Genomic DNA, 15253 nt, shown 5'->3' with positions numbered 1-15253 from the left:
AGAGAAATCATAGCATTCTGTTGGTAAATATTTCCATAATACTTATTTTTAAAAATGAGTCTTTATTTAAAAAAAAAATCCATAAAACTAATACAATGCCTAAAATTTTAATAATTCCTTAATATCAAATATCCACCCCATAATCAAATTTCCCCTACTCAAAAAGGTTTTTATTTGTTCTAATCAGGCTCCAAGAATGTCCACCCATTGCAGTTGGGTAATATGCCCCTTAAGTATCTTTTAATACGTAAAATCTCTTTACATCTCACTTTTTTTACCCCTTGCAATTTCTTCCCTGTGTATTTCAAGATGGTAGTTTGATTTACAGGCTTGATCAGAATCAGGTTCAATTTTTTTATAAGACCACTTCACAGGTGGCACCATGTACTTCTCGAAGCAACTATATATTTCTCCTTTGTGATATTACTAACCACTGACGATCACTGCCTAGATCTAGTAATTCATTAAAGTTGTAAAACAATGATATGTAAATTCTATCATTCTTGATTTATTAACTGGAATACTTGTACAAGAGAAACTTCCCTTTATCACCTAGCTGGTTGTCTTGAAGTTCCATTTGTATAGGAAAAGGAAGGATAAATGCTTGATTCCTTAATTTACCAGTTTTCAAAATAATGAGTTGATTACTAAGCATCTTCCAATGTGACTAATGAAGTGTTTTACTTAATTATTACAAAATCATGGGTTTCATTATATTTGCCCTTGTAATCTTAATGAGATGTTTCACCTTTGGCCAGTGAGAGACTATTTAAGTCATCTCCTGGGTCTTTTGATAAAAGCCTAGAGGTGTTTGAAAGCTAATATCTGCTTTCTGTATGACAAGGCGGTACAAGGTTATCTTGTTATGTTTCCTGCACCACACCTGGAATCAGCCATTTCTCTTCTGCATTTTGGTTACTTGTAGCAGGAAATAGGATCTCCAAAGCGTTTTTTTTTTAAGTCAGGTTTATTGACATGTGTTATATTCTATAAAATTCATCCTGTTTAGTGCACACTTCCATAGTTTAACAAATCCATATAGTTATGCAACCACCATCACAATCACGATATACAACACCTGCATCACTCACTTTCCTTGTGTCCCTTTGGAGTCTACTCCTCACCCCAGTTTCTAGCGATCAACGATGCATTTTCTGTTACACTTTTGTTTTTCCCAAATGTCATATAAATGAAATCATAGAGCATGCTGCTTCTCCTGCCTGGGTACTTTCATTTAGCATAATGTATCCATGTTGTTACATATATCAGCAACTACTCCTTTTTAATTTTATTTATTCATTTTAACCAGAATGACTGGATGGGTCCTAACTGATTTTTTTTTTTTAATTTTATGTATTTATTTGGCTCTTCCCAATTCCTTGAATATATCATATCCACTTTTACCTCTGGATCCTTAAGGTACCTCTGCCTGGTACCCTTCCACCCCACTACCATCAGCGCCACTCCTTCCCAAGAAAATTCTTTATATACGTGAATCTAATATAATTTCTCCTTCTAATTTTTCTAATATAGCAAGTCAACTATACTTTCATTAAAAAAAAAAGAAAGAAAATGCCCCATTAAGTCCTACTCCTTCAAGTATCCACTACAGCATTCCTTCTTTCTTCCCTATCTCCCCAACCTTACCTCGGCTAACTCAGATTAGATACTCTGTATTCCCAGGGCATCCCATCCTTTCCTGATCATAGCAATACTAAGCTTTATTCAAATAATCCTGTTTAACAGTCAGTCTCCTCCATCATGAAGGAGCTGTGTGATCAGAAAGCAGAATTGTGCTACCTCTTCACTATTTTATCACCAATGTCTGGCAAAAAAAAGAAAAGAAAAGCAGCACTCAGTAGGTAGTGATGAAGAAATGCATAACAAACTGTGATCACTCACCTCTAACACAGCCAGGACAGTGTCAAGCTGATCCTCTCGAAGGGTGATATTGTTAGAGATTTTTCTCATGGTATGTATGGACTGTAGACGTACTTCCTCAATTTCATCATTAAACATGTCAACCAGGAAATCAAGGCACTTCTCAGCAAAAGAGGGGGAAGACTGGGCCAGCATGCAGAGCGCCTCCACAGCAGCAATGCGGACTTCTAGAGAGAAGGGAACAAACAAAACTGCACATCAAGTTAAGACCCATGGATAAAATGCAAGGACTCCTCATTCAGGCTTGTGTTTCCCCCTTTACTCCTCTCACTCTGCAAACTTTCTCTGGGAGATCTCCTCCAAGCCTGTAGATTCTGCTACTGCCTTCACATGGACCTACAAACAAGGATGCTGGTAACACAAGAACTGAGGTTCAGATCTTAAATCCACAGACATGTGATCAAGTCACATGTCTATCTCCATTAACTTAAATTTCTTGAAAACTCAGTTGTCTTATTATCTCAGTATTCCAACCACAGTACTTTTCTAAAAAGCACTTTTCAAACAGCATTATTAAGATTAAAATAGGGTCAAGTATTCTCAATCTAGAGATAAGACTCAGCAAAGTGGATAAACTTGCCTCAAAGTGAGAGCAGAGATAAGACTAGTACTCTGGTCTGCTAATTATAGACTAGTCTCATGTAGTGGTTAAGGGTACTGGCTCTGGAATGACAGAGGTCTCACAGTGAATTGCAAAAAGTAATCCATCCACTAACTTGGACGGTGATCTTGAATAAGTAACTTCACTTGATAGCACTTCAAGAGAATACTCATTTCTTACAGAGCAGTTAGGAGGAGTAAAGGACATAGTGTGGGGAAAGCACATAGCACACTGTCTGGAATGTGTTAAAGGCTCAATAAATATTAACTATGATATAGGTACAGACCTTGTAAGCACCTTGAAAACCGAGGCATCTCCCCTATCTCTTTATGTGCTCAGAACATGTAACAGTGAGGCCACTGAGTCCAGGAAGCCCTGTATTCATTCACTGACAATGCATCCTGAACACGCACTATATGCCAGGCCCTGTGCTCAGTGTTGGGATATACAGATGAGAGATGAGTAAGTTACAGTCCATGCTCACAAGACTTCCACAGATGCCTGTTTCGTTCCAATGGTTCCCACTGAGTTCTACAATAAAATGTACAGTTTCAAAAAAGCCTTCAACTGTGGTTAAACTCTCAAATATAGTCCAGTTTTTTTGTATAAGAAAGGTTTTACAGACACTTAAAAACAGAATTACTACATTAAAGAGAGATGATGACTCAGATTTTTCTTGGTACTTATTAATTCCTCCTTTTCATCAGAAGGGAAGGATTTGCTCCTCATCACAATAATATAATTTAAACATGAAATTGCTAATAATTATAAAACAAGACAGAGACGGACCCAAATATTTTAAATGCTGACCCTGCTTCCAAGGGCTTTATTGGTTATGTAGCACTGACTCATATGTAAGTCCTGCAAGTGTATCAAGGGAATCACAGAGAAACTTCTGATCAACATGAGGTAATCAGTATGACCTGACCTGATACAATTCCAAGCAGAAGCAAAGACACTTGGCTTTCTACTTTGCCATGCACAGCTCAGCTACAGGTAGCTAAAGTAACATTTCCTACTGGACTTTTTGGAATGTCGAAAATACGTAACAGTCTCCTTAAGGATCCAGGGCAGAGAAAAGGAACTAGCTTGCTCGAGAGAAAAAAAAAAATTGATCCTCTGGTATCTTAACATGTGTAATGAGGTTCTAGTTTTGTTACTTACCAGCTTTGTGCTTCATACTAAAGATATACCATCTCCTAGCCACTATAGACTAGAATAGTCTACTGCATCACACAGTGATGAACGGTACAACGGAAAAGCACAGGTCCTATTAAGAAAATGCAGAAGAGGCACACAGCCTACTGAGCAGGATCACAGGCAGCATTCTGCAAAGTGACCCCTAAAATAACACCAGATGGAATGGCTGGGCCAGAAGAAAGAAAAAGGGCCTTTCTACACAGAGGAAGCACATGTAAAGGCCCAGGAAGGAGGGAGAACATGCAACAAGAGGACTGGAACTGTGTGATATTATGGATACATAGCGGCTACAGCCAACGAATTCACCTAGCAAATGTATCCCTAAGACCCTGACTGATCCAGAATTCTGTAAATATGATTAGAGAGCTGCCGTACCTGATGCTGGTTATGATCTACTCACTTTCCAAAGTTAAGTTCCTTTAATTAGACCTTAGTGACAAACTAAAAACTGTAGAAATAAACCACATAAACATTAACTGTGATTAAATTCATTTGTAGAAACTAAACAAAGCAAAACTGCTAGTAGAAACAAAATAGATTCTAGTTACCTGTCTTAGGATAAACTGGGTTTTAATAACTGGAATTCCTTACTATCTAACACTATTTAAATTTTTCATTCATATATCAAGTTCATGGGGAAAAAAAGCAGAGGCAGCTTTAATTTCCACGTATATAGAAAGCCTTATAGCAAACTGAATAGGGTAACCCAATTCTTCTATCTACTAACAGAAGAACTGTCATTCCAAAGTAATTTTCTTGTCCTTCTAAGAAATTCTGTTCTAAGGTTATCATTTTTGTAGGCATTTTAAAGACCTTAGTTCTAATCCTCTGACACAATTTTACTGTAAAATTTGGACAATCAACATTATCTCCTTAGGTATGTTAGCCTAACTGAAAATAGGATGTTGGAGTCACTCAACTCAAAGCACTATCTGTGATATATGTGAGATGGACAGCATCACACTGTGGAAATGCTAAGAGCTTTGCAAGGGCTTCTATTACTGGTTAAAATGGAGTAACAAAGCCAGATTAATCCTTTCTGAAACAACAACTAAAAACAGAGACAAAATATATGAAACAAAAGTATTCAACACACCATATATCAGGCAGTAAAAGGGAGTGATCTCTGAGAGACAGGAAATAAATGAGGCGAGCTCTATGACTCTATCAGTTTACTGTCTGGAGAGTTTCCAGGTTGTAGGTCTCCCTGAGTTCAGAAGACAGAGCTGTGATTAGAGTTAGAGGGCAAAGTACAGAAAGGAAAGAAGTGCACAGACAGAGAAAGCTTGGGAGACCTGCAGAGGGTCCTCCTAAGTCTTCAGTCAATTTCTGATCTGTGAAGAAACTACCCAAGGCCTGAGAAAGAACCACTCGACGATTTGAGGAAACCGTCTCCTAAACTCACACATGGTCAACAAGTTTTTTCAGAAGGGTTGTTTTACTAGTGGAGAAAAATAACCCTGAGACTTAGTGCTACTCCAGTCCACCTAAAAAAGCTTAAAAATAAAACCTGAGCTAAATGCATTCTAGAACAAAGCTCAAGAATACTTACAGGAATATAACAATGCTTAGCACTCACTAAAGTAAAATTCATGGTGTCTGGCATCCAATCACAAATTACCAGGCATGGATAGAAGCAGGAAAATATAATCCATAATGAAGAGAAAACTCAACCAATCAAAACCAGCAATCACAAAAGTAATAGAGCTAGAAGACAATGACATTAGAACAGTTACTGTAAATACATTCTCTGTTGACAAAGCTACAAGAAAGATTAAACATATTAAGTAGTGACATAGAAGACACTAAAGAAAAGAAACTTAAATTCTAATCAAACTCCTAGGGATGACAATTAAAATGTCTGAGGTGAAAAATATACTAGATGGAATCAACATCAGATTAGACATTATGGAAGAAAAGATTAGATAAGACAAAACACACATTACTCAAAATGAAACAAAGAGAAAAAAGACTAAAAAGTGAAAAAAAAGAACAGACCACCTGTGAGTTGCAGGACAAACTCAGTAGCCTAATATATATGTAACTGGGAGATCCCAAAGGAGCATGGGTTCAGAAAAATATTTAAAGAAATAACAACCAAAGATTTTTCAAATTTGATAAAAACTACAAACCCATAGTTTGTATGGGAAACGGTGAAAACAGTGTCAGACTTTATTTTTTGGGGACTCCAAAATCACTGCAGATGGTGACTGAAGCCATGAAATTAAAAGACACTTACTCCTTGGAAGGAAAGTTATGACTAACCTACATAGCATATTCAAAAGCAGAGACATTACTTTGCCAACAAAGGTCTGTCTAGTCAAGGCTATGGTTTTTCCAGTGGTCATGCATGGATGTGAGAGTTGGACTGTGAAGAAAGCTGAGTGCCGAAGAATTGATGCTTTTGAACTGTGGTGTTGGAGAAGACTCTTGAGAATCCCTTGGACTGCAAGGGGATCCAATCAGTCCATTCTGAAGGAGATCAGCCCTGGGTGTTCTTTGGAAGGAATGATGCTAAAGCTGAAACTCCAGTACTTTGGCCACCTCATGAGAAGTGTTGACTCATTGGAAAAGACTGTTGATGCTGGGAAGGATTAGGGCAGGAAGAGAAGGGGACGACAGAGGATGAGATGGCTGGCTGGCATCACTGACTTGATGGACGTGAGTCTGAGTGAACTCCGGGAGTTGGTGATGGACAGGGAGGCCTGGCGTGCTACGATTCATAGGGTTGCAAAGAGTCGGACATGGCTGAGTGACTGAACTGAACTGAACTGAACAAACCCATAAATCCAAGAAGCTCAACAAACTCCAAGCATATGAAATATGAAGAAAATTTTACCAAGGCATATGATAATTAAATCATTTAAAACCAGTAATAAAGAGAAAGCCTTAAAAGCAGACAGTAAAAAAAGATACATTACATACAGAAAAACAGAAATTTTAAATTACAGCAGGGCTTCCCTGGTAGTCAAGTGGTTAAGAATGCACCTTGTAATGCAGGGAACAGTGGTTCGATCCTTGGTCCAGGAAAAACCTACATGCTCTGGAACAACTAAGCCCTCAAGCTGCAATTAATGAGCCCATGTGCCTAGAGTCCATGCTTCAAAACAAGAGAAGCCACTGTAACAGGAGCCTGTGCACCACAACTAGAGAGTAGAGCCTGCTCACCACAGCTAGAGAAAAGCCTGTGCACAGCACTGAAGCTCCAATAGTCAAAAATATAAACAAGTAAAAAAAAAAAGAAAAAGACAGCAGACTTCTCAACAGAACTGAAAAACTGTGGAACAAGATCTTTAAAGGACAAAATAAATAAATAAACCACTATTAATCTAGAATTGGATTCCCAGGGAAATATCTTTCAAAAATGAAATGGAATGAAACTAGAAAACTTTCTAACACCATACACAAAAATAAACTCAAAATGGATTAAAGATCTAAACATAAGACCAGAAACTATAAAACTCCTAGAGAACATAGGCAAAACACTCTCCAACATAAATCTCAGCAGGATCCTCTATGACCCACCTCCCAGAATGTTGGAAATAAAAGCAAAAATAAATAAATGGGACCTAATTAAAATTAAAAGCTTCTGCACAACAAAGGAAACTATAAGCAAGGAAAAAAGACAGCCTTCAGAATGGGAGAAAATAATAGTAAATGCAGCAACTGACAAACAACTAATCTCAAAAATATACAAGCAACTCCTGCAGCTCAATTCCAGAAAAATAAACGACCCAATCAAAAATGGGCCAAAAAACTAAATAGACATTTCTCCAAAGAAGACATACAGATGGCTAACAAACACATGAAAAGACGCTCAACATCACTCATGATCAGAGAAATGCAAATCAAAACCACAATGAGGTACCATTTCATGCCAGTCAGAATGGCTGCGATCCAAAAGTCTACAAGCAATAAATGCTGGAGAGGGTGTGGAGAAAAGGGAACCCTCTTACACCATTGGTGGGAATGCAAACTAGTATAGCTACTTTGGAGAACAGTGTGGAAATTTCCTTAAAAAACTGGAAATAGAACTGCTTTATGACCCAGCAATCCCACTGCTGGGCATACACACTGAGGAAACCAGAAGGGAAAGAGACACGTGTACCCCAATGTTCATCGCAGCACTGTTTATAATAGCCAGGACATGGAAGCAACCCAGATGTCCATCAGCAGATGAATGGATAAGAAAGCTGTGGTACATATACACAATGGAGTATTACTCAGCCATTAAAAAGAATACATTTGAATCAGTTCTAATGAGGTGGATGAAACTGGAGCCTATTATACAGAGTGAAGTAAGCCAGAAAGAAAAACACCAATACAGTATACTAACGCATATATATAGAATTTAGAAAGATGGTAACGATAACCCTGTATGCGAGAGAGCAAAAGAGACACTGATGTATAGAACAGTCTTTTGGACTCTGTGGGAAAGGGAGAGGGTGGGATGATTTGGGAGAATTGCACTGAGACATGTATAATATCATATATGAAACGAATCGCCAGTCCAGGTTTGATGCACAATACTGGATGCTTGGGGCTGGTGCACTGAGACGACCTAGAGGGATGGTACGGGGAGGGAGGTGGGAGAGGGGTTCAGGATGGGGAACACGTGTATACCCGTGGCGGATTCATGTTGATGTATGGCAAAACCAATATACTATTGTAAAATAATTAGCCTCCAATTAAAATAAATAAATTTATATTAAAAACAAAACAAAAATGAAATGGGACTTCCCATTTCATTTGTGGTACAGTGGATAAGAATCCTCCTGCCAATACAGGGGACACAGGTTCCATCCCTGGTCTGGGAAGATTCCACATGCCAAGGAACAACTAGGCCTGTGCATCACAATTACTAAGGCTGCTCTCCAGAGCCCTTGAGCCACAACTACTGAGCCCATGTGCTGCAAGTGCTGAAGCCTGTGTGCCTAGAGCCTGTATTCTGTGACAAGAGAAGCCACTGCAATGAGAAGCCAGGGCACTGCAACAAAGAGTAACCCCTGCTCACCGCAACTACAGAAAGCCCAAGTGCAGCAATGAAGAGCTAGCACAAGCAAAAATATGCAAATAAATAATAAAAGAATTATTTTTAAAAAATGAAGGTGAAATAAAGTCTTCACTGAGTGACTGTGAAGATCAAGTGAGACAATCTGTATCGCTCAATACAATGCCAGTGACATAGCAGTCACTCAGTAAGTGGGCACTGGTATTATTATGAAGTCATTCTTACCGTACATCTCATCTTCCAATCCATGAACAAAGGCTCCACAAGCTCCTGACTCAATCAAGTTCACAGCCCCCGTATCTATCTCTTCCTTGGGAGCATCATCTCCCCACTTCCTGCCGCTGGAAAACTCTCCCGAACTGTAAAGTTCCTTGGCACGTTCATGTGCAGTGCGTTTCCTCTGTAGAAGACAACAATTACCACTTGCTGGAGATTCATGGGAGAACAGTGAAGGTGCACACCAAGAACACGAGAAAGTGGGAAATAAAGACTGCTCTCGGGGGCTTCCCTGGTCACCTAGTGGTTAAGAATCTGCCTGTCAATGCAGAGGACATGGGTTCAGTCCCTGGTCGGGGAAGATCCCACATGCCATGGAGCAACTAAGCCTGTGCACCTACTAAGCCCACACTGTAGAGCCCATAAGCCCCAGCTACTGCAGCCCACACACCTAGAGCACATGTGCCGCAACAAGAGAAGCCCCTGCTCTCCACAACTAGAGAAAGCCTGTGTAGCAATGAAGACCCAGCACAATGAAAAAATAAAAATTTTAAAGTAAATAAATAAATCTTAAAAAAAAAACTGCTTTCTGAAAGTTAATTAAAAAAAAAACATTCAATAGTTACCAGAGCAGAGATATGCAAATTCAACTTGAAGCAAAGACAAAGACTCTCAGGTCTATCATAGCCGATAGTAATCTGATCAAAGATAGTAACTTTATTAAGGGGCTTCCCAAGTGGCTCACTTGGTAAAGAATCTGCCTGCGAATGCAGGAGCGTAGGAGACTTGGCTTCGATACTAGGGCTGGGAATATTCCTTGGAGGGGGAAATGGCTACCCACTCCTGTATTTTTGCTGGGATAATCCCATGGACAGAAGAAGCCTGGAAGTTTTACAGTCTATGGGGTCACAAAGAAGTCCAACATGACTGAGTGACTGAAGAAACACACAGCTTTATTAAAGAGAACATAAGACTATTTATCAGAGAGGTGGTTATGTTTGCCATGGCAACACAGGAAAGGGAGAACTAGAGAGGTTAAAATAATGGCAGTATCCCTCTAAGCATCATCCTGGGTAGACAATACACTAGCCCTAGAAAAGAATTTTTTTCAAACCATAGGACTATGCTTTATTTGAGCAACATTATGCTCACCAAGCAAGCCTCAAATTTACTTCCTACACAGGGTGCTTAAGGGGAGATATACTAGTTGGCTAAAGTAAATATCGAGTCTACTTGACAGTTACAGTTACCTTCATAAATGAATAAGCTGGCATCGTGCTTTATTTTTTTAATTTATTTGGGTTCACCAGGTCTTTTATATATATTTTTATTTATTTGCCTGCATTGGATCTTAGTCATGCCATGCTTGATTTTTGTTGCGGCATGTAGAATCCAGTTCCTGACAGGGCTTGAACCCTGGCCCTTGGCATTGAGAGCTCAGACTCTTATCCACTGGACCACCAGGGAAGTCCCCGGCAATCTGCTTTAGATATCAGGTTCTATGAATCTTGCTGGAGTGAGACCACACCCTCCCAGCTGATGATCTCAAAGGCACTGATGAAATATAGCACCTGAGCCTACAGGGATGTGGTTCGGACCCATGTGTGGTTTGCAATGTATCTTAGGTATCCCTGAATTACCCATCCCTCATCATTCACCAGAGCATGTCCTTCTTTGCACTTCCACTCCAGTATACACAAAGAACACTGAAGCAATTACTGACCGCAAATGAAGGGAATGCCCTTCAAGAAAGCCATATGGCAATGTTTCATGAAGCAAAGATATCAACTCTTCAACCATTCCTAAGAATTTATCTTATGGAATAAATCAAAAGAAGAAAAGATCTAAAAAATCCATGGAGATAACACTCTCTATATGATTTATAACGGTGGAAAAATTTAGGAGAAACTATAAATGTATAACAAAGGGCTACAAAATGATGATCCATCTACTTAATGGGATATTACACTATCAGTAAAAACCTAACAAAATGAAAACAGCATGTAGTGGTAAAGGTAAAAAGTAGACTACAAAATTATCTGTATATAATGATTCCATGTTTAAAACATGCATAAGAAACAGCTGAAGACAAATACCTCAAAACAATGTGTTAAGAGTAGTGGGAATATGGGTAAACTGTTTCCCTTTTCCCCTACTTGTCAAAGATTCTGATTCCTTATTAACACTTTTATAATTTAAAACTTAAGATACTGACAATAAATGAGCCTATCATATTTTCAGACTCATATCTGTTCCTGACAACTAGGTCAGAGAACCATCAGTTAGTTTAAGGGCATTCTGTTACTGTTCAGAGTAACAGGATGCTGCTACTGAATTCTCATGTAAATTCTTCCAAGAGCATTGCTATTGAAAGGAGTTCTAAGATGTCATACAATCTAATAAAATAAGACCAGACCTTTGTAGTTTCTAAAAGAGAAAGTTAATCTTGCCTCTTCTTTATAAAACACAACCCGTGAAAAGTATCTCATTAAGATAATTTAAAATGTAATGAAGTTATTTGTGATTTGGGTCAAGTTACTAAGAATTTGCAGGAGGGCAGAGCAACCCACTCCAGTGTTCTTGCCTGGAGAATCCCAAGGACAGAGGAGCCTGGCAGGCTACAGTCTACAGGATTGCACAGAGTTGGTCACAACTGAAGCAACTTAGCACCCAGCACTAAGATTTTAAATTAAAATGTAATCTAGTCACCCTACATTAACAAATTCATGGGCTGTAAAATTGAATCAACACAACCTGACATACAGTTCCACTGATTTTGGTTTCAGAAACCCAGTTTAAACAACAAAGAATTCAAGTTACCCTCAGATCTGACATCAGCTTCTTGTCAAGCGTCTGTTCCAAGAAATGAGAACTGACTTGCTCCATAGAGCCCTATAAAAAAGAAGAATCCAGAGCAAATTAAACAACTATTAAGACCTAAATATTATCTTAAAATTCAGTTTGCTGCCAACTTAAGAGCATAAAGATAACATTATTCTTGATAATAAACATCCCTATGGGTTTTGAATCATCAGGAAGATAATAAAACCATTAGCAACAGCAGCAGCAGCAGCACCTATATAGAGCTACTAGGTGTCATGCATTGCTCTAAGTGCTTTATACACATATTAACTCATGTAATACTCACTACAACTCTACAAAGTAAATACTATTATTAGTCACAACTTATATAAGGGGGAAAGAAAGCACAAAAAGATGAAGCAATTCATTCAAGGTGACAAAGAGCGTAAATTATAGAGCTGGGCTATAAACCCAGGCTCCAGAATCCTTTGCCTTAACTACTACTTTGCTTTTCATTGCATTCTATTCATTCATTTGTCCATTCATTCCTTAAACAAATACATATTTAGCAACCATTTCTTTATATGCCTAGAGTTACCAGGAAGAAGAATACAAATACAAAAAGACATCAATTCTGCACTCAACAATTTCACATACTAGTGAGGAAAATTGATAAGAGATTAACTGCATTATGGTATGAAATTTTATAAAATATCTGAAAGTTTTCATCCTGCTGTAAGTCAAGCAGAATGGACTCTATTCGCTTTTTGTACAACATGGACTTAAGTCTAAAGCCTTATCATTTCATTTATGTTCTTGAAAGCCTGGCTTCTGCTTTCCTCTAGAGCTTACTCTTGTCACACATCACCCAAGCTGAACACTCCCTCTTACCAAAACATACCAAACTGCTGTGGTTTAACATGATATTGTAGTTTAGTATGATATTATAGTTGAGTATGATGTTAGTATGCATGATAGTGTACTCCTATATTTCTGCTCACATTTTCTCCTTCCCTACTTCTTCACCTAGCTAACCCATACTCACCTTTCAAAGTCAGCTAAGAAATTACCTCCTCCAAGAAGCTTTCTGCACATGTGTTAGATGCTCTTTCCTAGAAGTACCAATATTATAACTGATTGACTGCCTATGTCAATCGACCTGACCATCCACTCTTTTGAAGACACACATTATGCTCAGTTTGTTGAATTAATGAACATGTAGTCTGAAGACTAAATACAGTTTACTGATTATGGGTTTGTCTACTCAAGAGTTGGAGCAGTGGAGTTTACCTCTTAGCTTGTACAGAGGAACTAGTAAACCAGCAGGACCTTAGCTGTACAACCACAGCTCCCAATACATAACTGGACCCCCACTAGGAAGGAATTCTACATGGGCTTTAGAGCATCAAGTATCATTACTACCTATGTGGCCTTGGAAAAATTATACTTTCCTAAACCCTTTAGATTTATTATTTATAAAATGAATAATATAATATCTACCTCAAAGAGTTTAAAAGAACTAAAAATTATTTGCAAAAAGTGAATATATATGAGTGTAAGTATATAGGCATCTATTCACGTGTGCTTGTGTATAAGGAAGTGGGTGTATATGCATGTGTATATGAATATGCTTTTGTGACTAAAAGCTTAGTAGGCTAGGAACTCAATAAACGGTAACAATTATTATTATTAGCAAAATTAGACTAATAATTACTTTTGAAGTATAAACATAATTACGTAATTTAGAGTTGTTTGGATTTGAAATTACTGAAATAACATAAAGCACTTGACTCAAACTAGAGTCTAAGTGAAAACCTTTTCTGCTCACCACTGCAATTCATTATTCATATAGCTTTATATACACAACACCAAAAATTTGAATGACTCTGTTTTAAGGATTACTTTTCTAACCTGCCTACTCAGATGACAATATATCATTGAATTATTCCTCTTAAACATCCCCTCACACACACTATAACACACTGCAGATGCTCAGTACATGTTGACTGAAAGAATCTGATGAATGACTGAATAGTTCTGAATGTTAAAATATCCACAAATCAAAACAATGCTTTAAAATGTGAATTCAAAAATAAAATCACTAAAAGCTGGCTTCTTTATTATGGACAAGCAATATAATATATAAGCAGGAAAAAATGAAATCATCCATATTCTTTATTTTTCCACAAAAATGCTTCACAAACGTCTTAGCAGTTACCCCCAAAATACTGATCAAAGGACAAGGGCTATCACTATATTTGTGTCCAGTACAGTCAGGCCCAAACTTTTTAGCCAACAATCTTACTAAGACTGGCAGAGTTGGAGGCCCTCAAAAGAGAAGTGAGCAAAAAGAATTTTAGGCTTTCTTGCTGTGACACTAATATAAATTTTTATAGATGGTTATATATATGTTTATATATTATAACCACCCCACTACCTTGCATAGGGCAGTATTTTACAATTTATACACATTTTCACAGAAAGGATCTCATTTGAGTATCATGACAGCCCTGTGGGGTAAACCTGAGAAATATTATAAGCTACTTGACAGATACAGATGAAGAAACTGAGGCTAAGACTAAGTGACATGTCCAAGACAACACAGGTATAAAATAAAGCTTAGTATTACACCAACACTCCTTCTGTAAAACAGTTCTATCTCTGAAAAGTTAAAAAAAATTTTTTATAAATGTACCAGGATCCCCAAAGGCACAACAGTAGGAAAGAGCGAGGCTAAAAGTCAGATTAGCATCTGAATCTCCTAGAACTTCCTATCTGTCTAAGTCAAATATTTACTTAGGCTCTCAGAGAAAAATGAGATAAGAATAGTAAGAATAAATGAGATAATCTAAGTGGCCTTATGGCAAAGCATGTAGGCCATACCAGGTGCTTAGAAACAGTAGCAGTTATTTTTACTATTATGTTCCTTTTCCTCTAGGCTTTGGCTGTCTAATATGCTAAAGAGATTAAATAGGATTATCTTTAAAATTCTTTCTAGTTCTAAAAGACTATGGGAAAATGAGCCTTTTCTTTCTATTTTAAGAAACATGAAGCTTTATAAAAGTGTATTCCACTTGTCCCTATCTAGCTTCTCAAAATGTCTGTACAAGTGTAACAGGTAGTATGTTCATTAAAGAAGACGCAACTTACCAATAGCTTTGCAGCTTGAACTCGAACCATCCAGGAGCCATCACTGACCATGTGACAAATTTTTCCAAACGCATCATCAACTAAGCGAATTTCTTCATTAGAAGAAGGGATTGGGACAATGCTATATTAAAAGAAACCAAAAGTGACAAAACATGAACCTAAAATTACAGGTTCAAAAAACTGAGAATGACCAGTGACAACTGACACGCAAATAGAAATAACTGAATAATTCAAATCCTAGAATGACGAAATACATTTCAGAGTAAACAAATCTCTCTAGGATTTCTTTATTTTTATTTGCACTGCAAATTTGTGTCTTAGATAAAAAGTAT

General features: G+C 37.7%; 1 protein-coding gene across 1 annotated transcript in view; it reads right to left on the bottom strand.

Moving 5' to 3' along the window:
- Nucleotides 1–15253, bottom strand: part of INTS4 (integrator complex subunit 4) — a 108358-nt gene that overhangs the window by 44137 nt on the left and 48968 nt on the right. Inside the window, exons 8-11 of the mRNA XM_061406156.1 lie at nt 14922–15042; nt 11790–11861; nt 8979–9153; nt 1903–2108 (exon numbers count right to left, since the gene is read on the bottom strand). Of these exons, the coding sequence (XP_061262140.1) occupies nt 1903–2108; nt 8979–9153; nt 11790–11861; nt 14922–15042 (574 nt within the window). The remainder of the gene's footprint in view (nt 1–1902; nt 2109–8978; nt 9154–11789; nt 11862–14921; nt 15043–15253) is intronic.

Source organism: Bos javanicus, chromosome 29, assembly GCF_032452875.1.
Source record: "Bos javanicus breed banteng chromosome 29, ARS-OSU_banteng_1.0, whole genome shotgun sequence".
Lineage (NCBI taxonomy): Eukaryota > Metazoa > Chordata > Mammalia > Artiodactyla > Bovidae > Bos > Bos javanicus.
The sequence above is the reverse complement of the archived record's forward strand: the minus strand, read 5'-3'. Positions and strand labels throughout refer to the sequence as shown.